Here is a 13,100-nt window from a genome sequence, read left to right as displayed (position 1 = left end):
GTAACTATCATATTGCTTACACATTTCCAATCTAGAATGAATATAATTTTTTTGTTGTTGTTATGTACAGTACGGGTTCATATGTATTTGGGTCAAAAACCTGGGATAAAGGATGTGTGTTCTCTGTGTTATATTTTCAGGTAAGGGTGCATGTTTAGCTCGGTACGTTTTATCCTTCCAGAGGGGTAAGACGATCCCTACCCCCTCGACCCCCAGCTCTCGAGCTGACCCCTGCCTTACCTCTGGGTACATGTCAGACGAGAGTGATGACTCCAGCTTCCTGTCTTTAGAGGACAGTCTGGTCTTCAACGACGATATGGAGAGTGACGGTGAGGACCATGAGACACACAGAACAGCGCTCCTTGTCAACTTTCAAATCATGTTTATTTCAAACTGTTTACTCAGTCTTGATAATCACAATGGAATCACTTGGTAAGAAATAGCCACAAGTTAAACAAGGTTATTTGGTATCTAATAAACTCAGCAAAAAAGAAACTTCCTCTCACTGTCAAGTGCATTTATTTTCAGCAAACTTAACATGTGTAAATATGTGTATGAACATAACAAGATTCAACAACTGAGACATAAACTGAACAAGTTCCACAAACATGTGACTAACAGAAATGGAATAATGTGTCCCTGAACAAAGGGGGGGTCAAAATCAAAAGTAACAGTCAGTATCTGGTGTGGCCACCAGCTGCATTAAGTACTGCAGTGCATCTCCTTCTCATTTGCACCAGATTTGCCAGTTCTTGCTGTGAGATGTTAACCCACTCTTCCACCAAGGCACCTGCAAGTTCCTGGACATTTCTTGGTGGAATGGCCCTAGCCCTCACCTTCTGATCCAACAAGTCCCAGACGTGCTCAATGGAATTGAAATCCGGGCTCTTCGCTGGCCATGGCAGAACACTGACATTCCTGTCTTGCAGGAAATCACGCACAGAATGAGCAGTATAGCTTGTGGCATTGTCATGCTGGAGGGTCATGTCAGGATGAGCCTGCAGGAAGGGTACCACATGAGGGAGGAGGATGTCTTCCCTGTAACGCACAGCGTTGAGATTGTCTGCAGTGACAACAAGCTCAATCCAATGATGATGTGACACACCGCCCCAGACCATGACGGACCCTCCACCTCCAAATCGATCCCGCTCAAGAGTACAGGCTTCGGTGTAACGCTCATTCCTTTGACGATAAACGCAAATCCGGCCATCACCCCTGGTGAAACAAAACCGCGACTTGTCAGTGAAGAGCACTTTTTGCCAGTCCTGTCTGGTCCAGCGACGGTGGGTTTGTGCCCATAGGCGACGTTGTCTGGTGAGGACCTGCCTTACAACAGGCCTACAAGCCCTCAGTCCAGCCTCTCTCAGCCTATTGCGGACAGTCTGAGCACTGATGGAGGGATTGTGCGTTCCTGGTGTAACTCGGGCAGTTGTTGTTGCCATCCTGTACCTGTCCCGCAGGTGTGATGTTTGGATGTACCGATCCTGTGCAGGTGTTGTTACACGTGGTCTGCCATTGCGAGGACGATCAGCTGTCCGTCCTGTCTCCCTGTAGCGCTGTGTTAGGTGTCTCACATTGCAATTTATTACCCTGGCCACATCTGCAGTCCTCATGCCTCCTTCCAGCATGCCTAAGGCACGTTCACGCAGATGAGCAGGGACCCTGGGCATCTTTTTTTGTGTGTTTTTCAGAATCAGTAGAAAGGCCTCTTTAGTGTCCTAAGTTTTCATAACTGTGACCTTAATTGCCTGCTGTCTGTAAGCTGTTAGTGTCTTAACGACCGTTCCACAGGTGCATGTTCATTAACTGTTGAATGGGACAGTGTTTAAACCCTTTACAACGAAGATCTGTGAAGTTATTTGGATTTTTACGAATTATCTTTGAAAGACAGGGTCCTGAAAAAGGGACATTTCTTTTTTTGCTGAGTTTATAATAGCTAATTTGGTGACTGTTAATTATTGGCCACAGTTGCCTTATTTTGGGAATGTCTTGCTTACTGGATGTCTCCATATTTTCATAGGAAGTGATTCGCTTTCGTTGGCACTGTCCCCCATGTCCACCAATGATTTGTCAGAGGAGTGGAAGGCAGGGTCACAGAAGAGGAAGAACGGCCGTCGCAGGCACTTTAGCTCCGAGGTGGGCTATCTTCTTTACGACCAATATAAATATTGTTTATTTTTTAACTTACTCTATTTCAGAGAAAAAACTCAACTGTCCCCCTCTATCTTTCTTGCTCTCTCGCTCTCTTTCAATAAATGATTGAATGAATTAAATTAAGATATGTGCCAATCAATTTACCAAAATAACCAATTCATTTACTAACCAATCAAACAGTCCTGTATCCATCCACAGGGAGTCCAGGGTGAGGTTGAGCTCAACGAGCCACTTCAGAGGAGGTATGGCAGGACAACGCCTAACCAGAAAGGTACTTACAGTACATTAGTTTTACTTGCCCTTGTTCAAAATATCAGTGGTATCATATCAATGGTAATCCATTATTTCTATTGTTTCTACTGCAGGTATTCACTCCCCAGTCTTGAGCTCTGGGTATAACTCCTCCCCTCTGGGTGGGGACAGAGAGTGGATCCGCCTGCTGGACCTATCAGGAAATGAGCTGGACTCTGTGTCATGTTTGTTGGACGAGGGTTCTATCCGACAGCAGCTGGAGCACCTGTATCGACTAGACTTGAGCCAGAACAGCCTATCGGAGTTCCCCTCTGGGCTGTGTGAGGTGTGGGGTCTGTTCAGAATGCTTCAATGTTGAATAAATGATGCAAAATGTAAAAATGGTGGTGAATTCAATGTTCGTTTAATCTACAGAATCTTGTCAGTATCTAAAAAAAATATTCATAATTTTATATAATTTATAGTTGCCATGATTTATTTAATACTTCAAAATAATAATTATACTTCTTAGAGCTTGAAGAGTCTGACACGTCTGGATCTCCAAGGCAACCAGTTGCAGTCGTTGCCGGCAGAGCTTCTGGCCCTGCCCTCACTGAGCATGCTCAACGTGTCACGTAACTGTGTCGGCCCACTTCTGACCCTTGACCCCGCCGTCACCTGCCCGTCGCTACGGCAACTCAACCTGTCCTACAACCACATCACCACCTTCCCCCACCAGCTGGGCCGGGCCATGGAGCGACTGGAGGAGCTGTCCCTCGAGGGGTATGATGGGAAATGGAGTTCTTTGGATCACTGCTGAATGTTTTACTTTAGCTGTGTAATAGGCACAAAATTATATTATAAATAATTACAAAGCAGGAATTGGTGTTTAATTTTTGTCAAACGTACATTTTACCCATCTGGCACTAGACAGGTTCAATTAAATCCGTAAAAATATTTGAAAGAAAACTACTCTGATTTGAACCCAAGTATGTGACATAAAATATCATAAATATAACTTTGTCTCTACACGTTTTCCTCTCCTGTAGGAACAGAATGAGTGAGCTGTGGTCTCCTCTGTGTCTTCCGGAGATGAAGCTCCTAGACATCAGTAAGAACAGTGTGGAGAGCATCTCACGTGACTTCCTGTCTGGCTGCCCCAAACTAGAGAACTTCAGTGCTTGTACCAACCAACTCAGTAAGTACATGCTAACACAGTTACTTACTTAATACTTTTTAATGCTGACAGAATATGGGGCCTGTACTAGTTCTCCAATGCTGTCTTACAATGGATTATTATTTGGCACTATTATTAGGCATATCTGTGAAAGTCATTCAAGTCAAACCGATTTCTAGAAAAAGTATTGCCAGACAAATTAATAAATGTTGTTAATTCTAGATAAACAGTTAATTTGTGTATGTAGCGACATAAGAACATATTCATTGTATGACATTGTGTTTTGTGTTTCTGCTGTCATAGGTTCGCTGTCACATCTTCCCTCAAAGATAACAACTCTGAAGTTATCACAGAACAGTTTCACTACCATTCCTCAAGCCGTTCTGGATCTTCCAAAGTAAGTTTGATGTTTTAGTGAAGGCAACTACATTGTTGTAGAAGGCGTTTATTAGTTAACTATTAATTGAGTAAAACTGCTTATTAGTGTGCAAAAATGTATCTGGCTTGAGATTCAAAATGACTCATCCTTGCTTTTTCTTTGCTTTCAGTTTACGGTCCGTGGATATGAGGACCAATGACATCACAGTTTTACCGGGGCCGTGCGCCTGGGCATCGGTCAACCTGCGGGAGCTCATGTTCGGTCAGAACCGCATCGGAGTGCTGGACCTGAGTGGACCTGAAGTTTACAAGTGGGCCAGACTGGAGAAACTACACCTGAGTGACAATAAGCTCACAGAGGTCAGCATTTATTTATTCATCTTATTAATATGTCATTAACATGGTCATTTAGCAGACGCCAAAGTGACTGACAGTGATCACACGTGTCACAATAAGTATGTGGCATTTGTTAGCACCAGGCACTCTAACTAACTACCATTGAAACGGTCGTATATGGTGAACAGGGACAATACAGTACTCAATGCTTCTCACACCTCCATGATAAACTGGATGTTCTCTCTAGAACAGGTCTCTCTTGTAAAATATATGTTATCTCAAGGAGAATAAAAAGGTTACATAAAATATATTTTAAAATATAAAAGTACATTTCCTATCAGTAGTATTATTGACCTTTTCACCCCTGTCTGTTTCAGGTCCCTCCTCAGATCGGCCTGCTGGAGGAGCTGACCTCTCTCGACTTGAGCCGTAATGGCGGCCTGCGCTCCTTCCCTGACGAGATGGGCAAGCTGAGCAGGCTGTGGGACTTGCCACTGGATGGCTTGCGCCTCAGCCTGGATCTCAAGCACATTGGCAACAAGACCAAAGACATAGTCAGGTGAATGTCTGCAAAGAAATGCTTACTTCAGGTTCCTTCTCGACAATGAAACAACAATAAGAAATAAGAAAATATCAGAATACGAACATGAAGTAAATGGCTCAAAAGAATAAATATTTTAGCATAAGTATAATTCAGGAAAGAACCATTTATAGTCCAATATTTACTTGTGTTTTGGGGAAGGGGGGATGGGAGGCAGTGTATAAACTGAGCAGTATAATGGTAGCAGCAGTTGTGATGTGTGTGTGCTAAGTTATGGAGAATCAGAGCAGGTGGTCAGGACAGTTCATGTGTTCAGCAGTCTGATGTCTTGTAGATAGCCTGTTAGTATCAGACCTCATGCTCCGATACCGTCTGAACGACGGTAAGGGACAGAACAGCTTGTGACTGGGCTGTGTGGGGTCCTTGATGATGCTGTGTGCCTTCCTCAGGCACTGTTCTAGGTAGATGACCTGAATGGGTGGGAGCACGGTCCCAGTGATGTACTGGGCCGTCTTCACCACCCCCTGGAGGGCCTTGTGGTCGTGGATGGAGCAATTCCCATAGCAGGCCGTGGTAAACCGGCAGGATGCTCTCGATGGTGCACATGGTTTCCAGGTGTTTGATGCCATTCTATTTGCTCCGTTCCGGCCATTATTATGAGCCGTTCTCTCTTCCGCAGCCTCAGCTGGTAGAGGTGTTGTTGCGTCCTCTTGACAATAGTGGTGGTGTTGGTCCATGACACATCCTAGGTGATGTGGACGCCGAGGAACTTAAAACTGCTTACTCTATACTGCAATCCCGTTGATGTGGATCGGGGCATGTTCCCTCCACTGCTTCAAGAAATCAACAAGACGTTGAGGAAGAGGTTGTTGTCATTATACCACAATGCCAGTTCACTTACCTCCTCCCTATAGGCTGACTCATCATTGTTGGTTATCAGGCCTACAATCATGGTGTCGTGCAAAGCCATGCAATCGTGGGTGAAGACGGAGAACAATAGAGGACTGAGGACAGACCCCTGGGGGACACTGTGTTAAGAGTCAGTGTTGTTGCCAATCCTCACAGCCTGTGGTCTACTTGTCAGGAAGTCCAGGATCCAGTTGCAGTGTCAAGCTTGGTGGGAGCTTGGTGGGAACAATAGTGTTGAATGCGAAACTGTAGTCCATTTTTTTATTTTTTTTATTTCACTAGGCAAGTCAGTTAAGAACAAATTGTTATTTACAATGACAGCCTACCAGGGAACAGTGGGTTAACTGCATTGTTCAGGGGCAGAACAACATTCTTTTTTTTACCTTGTGTGCTCGGGGATTCGATCCAGCAACCATTCTCACATAGGTGTTCTTCTTGTCCAGATGTGTTACGGCTGTGTGAATAGCGATGGAAATGGCATCTTCTGTAAATCTGTTGGGTAGGCAAATTGGAGTGGGTCCAGCATGCTGGCCTTGATGTGAGCCATGACCAGCCTCTCAAAGCACTTCATGTTGGCCCGAGGTGAGCGCAATGGGCCGGTAGTCATTTGGGCATGTCACCTTGTTTTTGGGCATTGGGACGATGGTGGTCTCCTTAAAGCAGGTGTGGACTACAGCCTGAGACAGGGAAAGGTTGAAGTGACAGCGAACAAGCCCGCCAGCTGGTCACCACACACTCTGAGGACACGGCCAGGGATGCCACCTGGGCTGGCGGCTTTGTGAGTATTCACTCTTTTGAGAGTTTTCTGCACGTCAGCGTCGGAGAGCGAAAGCACCTGGTCGTCTGGAGCAGTGAGAGTCTTCCTGGATGGCTCCGTATTGTCTGCCTCAAAGCGAGCATAGAATGTGTTAACCTCATCTGGGAGAGAGGCTTCGGTGGGTACCGCACAGCTGGATTTGCCTTTGTAGTCTGTGATCGTCTATAGTCTTTGCAACATGCGAGGCGAGTCTGAGTTGTCAAACATCAATACATGTTTGAGTCTGTATTGTCTTTTTGCGTCCCCAATGGATTCGCGGAGCTTGTACCTGATGACATTGAATGCTACAGTACCAGCTCTCAGCATTGTATGGATATCTTCGTTCATCCAGGGTTTTGGTTGGGGTATGTCCGGATTGTTTTTCAGCTGCAGGGACTGGGAGACTAGTCCGGATCGAGGGAAAAATGTACAAAGCAAAGTACATAGAGATCCTTCATGAAAACTTGCTCCAGAGCCCTCAGGACCTCAGACTGGGGCAAAGGTTCACCTTCCAACAATACAACAATCCTAAGCACACAACCAAGACAACACAGGAGTGGCTTGGGGACAAGTCTCTGAATGTCCTTGAGTGGCCCAACCAGAGACTGGACTTGAAACCGAGCAAACATTTCTGGAGAGATCTGAAAATAGATGTGCAGCGACGCTCCCAATCTAACCTGACAGAGCGTGAGAGGATCTGCAGAGAAGAATGGGAGAAACTCTCCGAATACTGGTGTGCCAACTTGTACAGTTGAAGTCGGAAGTTTACATACACCTTAGCCAAATACATTTAAACTCAGTTTTTCACAATTCTTGACATTTAATCCTAGTAAATATTCCTTGTTTTAGGTCAGTTAGGATCACCACTTTATTTTAAGAATGTGAAATGTCAGAATAATAGTAGAGAGAGTGATTTATTTCAGCTTTTATTTCTTTCATCACGTTCCCAGTGGGTCAGAAGTTAGTATTTGGTAGCATTGCCTTTCAATTGTTTAACTTGGGTCAAACATTTCAGGTAGCCTTTCACAAGCTTCCCACAATAAGTTTGGTGAATTTTGGCCCATTCCTCCTGACAGAGCTGGTGTAACTGAGTCAGGTTTGTAGACCTCCTTGCTCGCACATGCATTTTCAGTCCTGCCCACACATTTTCTATGGGATTGAGGTCAGGGCTTTGTGATGGCCACTCCAATACCTTGACTTTGTTGTCCTTAAGCCTTTTTGCCACAACTCTGGAAGTATGCTTGGGGTCATTGTCCATTTGGAAAACCCATTTGCGACCATACTTTAACTTCCTGACTGATGTCTTGAGATGTTGCTTCAATATATCCACATATTTTTCCTGCCTCATGATACCATCTATTTTGTGAAGTACACCAGGCCCTCCTGCAGCAAAGCACCCCCACAACATGATGCTGCCACCCCCGTGCTTCACGGTTGGCATGGTGTTCTTCGGCTTGGAAGCCTCCTCCTTTTTCCTCCAAACATAACGATGGTCATTATGGCCAAACAGTTCTATTTTTGTTTCATCAGACCAGAGGACATTTCTCCAAAAAGTACGATCTTTGTCCCCCTGTGCAATTGCAAACCGTAGTCTGGCTTTTTTATGGCGGTTTTGGAGCAGTGGCTTCTTCCTTGCTGAGCGGCCTTTCAGGTTATGTCGATATAGGACTCGTTTTACTGTGGATATAGATACTTTTGTACCTGTTTCCTCCAGCATCTTCACAAGGTCCTTTGCTGTTGTTCTGTGATTGATTTGCACTTTTCGCACCAAAGTACGTTCATCTCTAGGAGACAGAATGCGTCTCCTTTCTGAGCGGTATGACGGCTGCGTGGTCCCTTGGTGTTTATACTTGCGTACTATTGTTTGTACAGATGAACGTGGTACCTTCAGGAGTTTGGAAATTGCTCCCAAGGATGAACCAGATTTGTGGAGGTCTAGAATTCTTTTCTGAAGTCTTGGCTGATTTCTTTTGATTTTCCCATTATGTCAAGCAAAGAGGCACTGAGTTTGAAGGTAGGCCTTGAAATACATCCACAGGTACACCTCCAATTGACTCAAATGATGTCAATTACCCTGTCAGAAGCTTCTAAAGCCATGACATCATTTTCTGGCATTTTTCAAGCTGTTTAAAGGCACAGTCAACTTAGTGTATGTACACTTCTGACCCGCTGGAATTGTGATACAGTGACAAATGAAATTTTCTGTCTGTAAACAATTGTTGGAGAAATTACTTGTGTCATGCGCAAAGTAGCTGTCTTTACCAACTTGCCAAAAGTATGAGTGGTTGAAAAATGAGTTTTAATGACTCCAACCTAAGTGTATGTAAACTTCCGACTTCAACTGTAGCGTCATACCCAAGAAGACAAGGCTGTAGTCGATGCCAAAGGTGCTTCAACAAATTACTGAGTAAAGGGTCTGAATACTTATGTAAATGTGATATTTCAGTTTTCTATTATGCATTTTTTGTAGAAGGCAGTTTTTGCTTTGTCATTATACACTGCTCAAAAAAATAAAGGGAACACTTAAACAACACAATGTAACTCCAAGTCAATCACACTTCTGTGAAATCAAAGTGTCCACTTAGGAAGCAACACTGATTGACAATAAATGTCACATGCTGTTGTGCAAATGGAATAGACAACAAGTGGAAATTATAGGTAATTAGCTAGACACCCCCATTAAAGGAGTGGTTCTGCAGGTGGGGACCACAGACAACTTCTCAGTTCCTATGCTTCCTGGCTGATGTTTTGGTCACTTTTGATTGCTGGCGGTGCTTTCACTCTAGTGGTAGCATGAGACGGAGTCTACAACCCACACAAGTGGCTTAGGTAGTGCAGCTCATCCAGGATGGCACATCAATGCGAGCTGTGGCAAGAAGGTTTGCTGTGTCTGTCAGCGTAGTGTCCAGAGCATGGAGGCGCTACCAGGAGACAGGCCAGTACATCAGGAGACGTGGAGGAGGCCGTAGGAGTGCAATAACCCAGCAGCAGGACCGCTACCTCCGCCTTTGTGCAAGGAGGAGCAGGAGAAGCACTGCCAGAGCCCTGCAAAATGACCTCCAGCAGGCCACAAATGTGCATGTGTCTGCTCAAACGGTCAGAAACAGACTCCATGAGGATGGTATGAGGGCCCGACGTCCACAGGTGGGGGTTGTGCTTACAGCCCAACACCGTGCAGGACGTTTGGCATTTACCAGAGAACACCAAGATTGGCAAATTCGCCACTGGTGCCCTGTGCTCTTCACAGATGAAAGCAGGTTCACACTGAGCACATGTGACAGACGTGACAGAGTCTGGAGACGCCGTGGAGAACGTTCTGCTGCATGCAACATCCTCCAGCATGACTAGTTTGGCGGTGGGTCAGTCATGGTGTGGGGTGGCATTTCTTTGGGGGGCCGCACAGCCCTCCATGTGCTCGCCAGAGGTAGCCTGACTGCCATTAGGTACCGAGATGAGATCCTCAGACCCCTTGTGAGACCATATGCTGGTGCGGTTGGCCCTGGGTTCCTCCTAATGCAAGGCAATGCTAGACCTCATGTGGCTGGAGTGTGTCAGCAGTTCCTGCAAGAGGAAGGCATTGATGCTATGGACTGGCCCGCCCGTTCCCCAGACCTGAATCCAATTGAGCACATCTGGGACATCATGTCTCACTCCATCCAGCAACGCCACGTTGCACCACAGACTGTCTAGGAGTTGGCGGATGCTTTAGTCCAGGTCTGGGAGGAGATCCCTCAGGAGACCATCCGCCACCTCATCAGGAGCATGCCCAGGCATTGTAGGGAGGTCATACAGGCACGTGGAGGCCACACACACTACTGAGCCTCATTTTGACTTGTTTTAAGGACATTACATCAAAGTTGGATCAGCCTGTAGTGTGGTTTTCTACTTTAATTTTGAGTGTGACTCCAAATCCAGACCTCCATGGGTTGATAAATTGGATTTCCATTGATTATTTTTGTGTGATTTTGTTGTCAGCACATTCAACTATGTAAAGAAAAAAGTATTTAATAAGATGATTTATTTCATTCAGATCTAGGATGTGTTGTTTAAGTGTTCCCTTTATTTTTTTGAGCAGTATATGGTATTGTATGTAGATTGGTGAGGGAAAAAACAATGTAATCAATTTTAGAATAAGGCTATAATGTAACAAAAAGTCAAGGGGTCTGAATACTTTCTGAATGCACTGCATTCCTCAATGTTGATGTTGAGTCCTGTTTGGATGAATCTTTCAACATATTCCAATCAACATTCTTAAAACAATCCTACAGTATTGGGGGGCGATGGCTTTGCACGCATCACAGATGTTTGTGTATACATGGTCAAGCATGCTGGATCCTCTTTGGGCAGGATACATGTTGGTGATATTAAAAAAAAAAAAACATGTATTGACAATTAACCCAAAAAGCATTGCTATCTGTCAGAGAGAATTCTGAATGAACAGGTGGTGGCTTGTGATAAGTTTGAATTTGCTCCAGGTTTCCCCTTTCTAACAAAAGCCTAATCCCATTCACAAAACTCTCCCAAATAAATCACTCTCTCCTGTATCCTGTAACTCAGGTTCCTCCAGCAGCGTCTGAAGAAAGCCGTTCCGTACTACCGGATGAAGCTGATTGTGGTTGGGAACGCCGACAGTGGTAAGACTGCTCTGATCCGACAGCTGATGAAGCTCAAGCGTTCTCAGTGGCAGATGGAGCGGCCCACCGTTGGGATTGACGTCAGAGATTGGACCATCCGCGACCGGGATAAGAAGAACATGGTGCTAAACGTCTGGGACTTCTCAGGTGGGTCAACCGTCAACTGTCAACTGTGACATCTGGTCTGGATACTTACTAGTGATGTGGGATTTTTTTTTTGAGTTGCATATCACAATATTATTTTGGACGATATTATATTGATACATCAAATCAAATTGTATTTGTCACATGCGCTGAATACAACATTTCACCTTACAGTGAAATGCTTACTTAAAAGCCCTTAACCAACGAAGCAGTTTTAAGAAAATACTGAAAAAATTACAATTAAGTAAGAGATAAGAAAAACTAATAATTAAAGAGCAGCAGTGAATAACAATAGCGGGGCGATATACAGGGGGTACCGGTACTGTGTCAATGTACGGGGGCACCGGTGTCGAGGTACTTGAGATAATTATGCACATGCAGGTAGGGTTGTTTAAAGTGGCAGAGAGAACAGTCTATAACTAGGGTGGCTGGGCTGGAGTCTTTGACGATTTTTAGGGCCTTCCTCTGACACTGCCTGGTATAGAGGTCCTGGATGGCAGGGAGCTTGGCCCTGGTGATGTACTGGGCCGTACGCACTACCCTCTGTAGTGCCTTGCGGTCGGAGGCCGAGCAGTTGCCGTACCAGGCAGTGATGCAACCCATCAGGATGCTCTCGATGGTGCAGCTGTAAAATATTTTGAGGATCTGAGGACCCATGCCAAATCTTTTCAGTCTCCTGAGGGGAATAGGTTTTGTCGTGCCCTCTTCACGACTGTCTTGGTGTGCTTGGACCATGTTAGTTTGTTGTTGATGTGGATGCCAAGGAACATGAAGCTCTCAACCTGCTCCACTACAGCTCCGTCGATGACAATGGAGGCGTGCTCGGTCCTCTTTTTCCTGTAGTCCACAATCATCTCCTTTGTCTTGATCACGTTGAGGGAGATGTTGTTGTCCTTGCACCACATGGTCAGGTCTCTGACCTCCCTATAGGCTGTCTCATCGTTGTCATCAGCAAACTTAATGATGGTGTTGGAGTTGTGCCTGGCCATGCAGTCATGAGTGAACAGGGAGTACAGGAGGGGACTGAGCACGCACCCCTGAGGGGCCCCCATGTTGAGGATCAGTGTGGCGGATGTGTTGTTGCCTACCCTTACCACCTGGGTGCGGCCCATCAGGAAGTCCAGGATCCAGTTGCAGAGGGAGGTGTTTAGTCCCAGGGTCCTTAGCTTAGTGATGAGCTTTGAGGGTACTATGGTGTTGAACGCTGAGCTGTAGTCAATTAATAGCATTCTCACATAGGTGTTCCTTTTGTCCAGGTGGGAAAGGGCAGTGAGGAGTGCGATAGAGATTGCATCATCTGTGAATCTGTTGGTGCGATATGCAAATTGGAGTGGGTCTAGGGTTTCTGGGATAATGCTGTTGATGGGAGCTATGACCAGCCTTTCAAAGCATTTCATGGCTACAGACGTGAAACTTGACTCTAAGTATCGCTTTTGTCTGGTAGCATTAGCTAGCCCTAGTCGACTAAAACGGCGCAATCTCTGGTATTTTTCATCCTATATCTTGTTTTCCGTCTTCTTTTTAAATAGTGAGCCATGTTTTCAGCACTTTTATTTACATTTACATACATTACATTTACATAATTTAGCAGACGCTCTTATCCAGAGCGACTTACAAATTGGTGCATTCACCTTATGATATCCAGTGGAGCAACCACTTTACAATAGTGCATCTAAATCTTTTAAGGGGGGGGGGGGGTTAGAAGGATTACTTTATCCTATCCCAGGTATTCCTTAAAGAGGTGGGGTTTCAGGTGTCTCCGGAAGGTGGTGATTGACTCCGCTGTACTGGCGTCGTGAG

The 13,100-nt window shown here is 45.2% G+C and overlaps 1 protein-coding gene across 3 annotated transcripts in view; it reads left to right on the top strand.

The window, feature by feature from the left end:
* Window positions 1-13,100, top strand: part of lrrk2 (leucine-rich repeat kinase 2) — a 77,652-nt gene that overhangs the window by 16,897 nt on the left and 47,655 nt on the right. For 2 of the 3 annotated variants that reach the window (XM_014125703.2, XM_014125702.2), the window contains exons 20-29: window positions 141-329; window positions 2,021-2,136; window positions 2,335-2,425; window positions 2,520-2,731; window positions 2,918-3,168; window positions 3,435-3,583; window positions 3,866-3,959; window positions 4,111-4,300; window positions 4,654-4,835; window positions 11,080-11,303. In XM_014125703.2, coding sequence (XP_013981178.2) covers window positions 141-329; window positions 2,021-2,136; window positions 2,335-2,425; window positions 2,520-2,731; window positions 2,918-3,168; window positions 3,435-3,583; window positions 3,866-3,959; window positions 4,111-4,300; window positions 4,654-4,835; window positions 11,080-11,303 — 1,698 coding nt within the window. The remainder of the gene's footprint in view (window positions 1-140; window positions 330-2,020; window positions 2,137-2,334; window positions 2,426-2,519; window positions 2,732-2,917; window positions 3,169-3,434; window positions 3,584-3,865; window positions 3,960-4,110; window positions 4,301-4,653; window positions 4,836-11,079; window positions 11,304-13,100) is intronic. The other variant, XM_014125704.2, reaches the window with a different exon arrangement.

This window comes from Salmo salar, chromosome ssa10 (assembly GCF_905237065.1).
Source record: "Salmo salar chromosome ssa10, Ssal_v3.1, whole genome shotgun sequence".
NCBI lineage: Eukaryota > Metazoa > Chordata > Actinopteri > Salmoniformes > Salmonidae > Salmo > Salmo salar.
The sequence above is the reverse complement of the archived record's forward strand: the minus strand, read 5'-3'. Positions and strand labels throughout refer to the sequence as shown.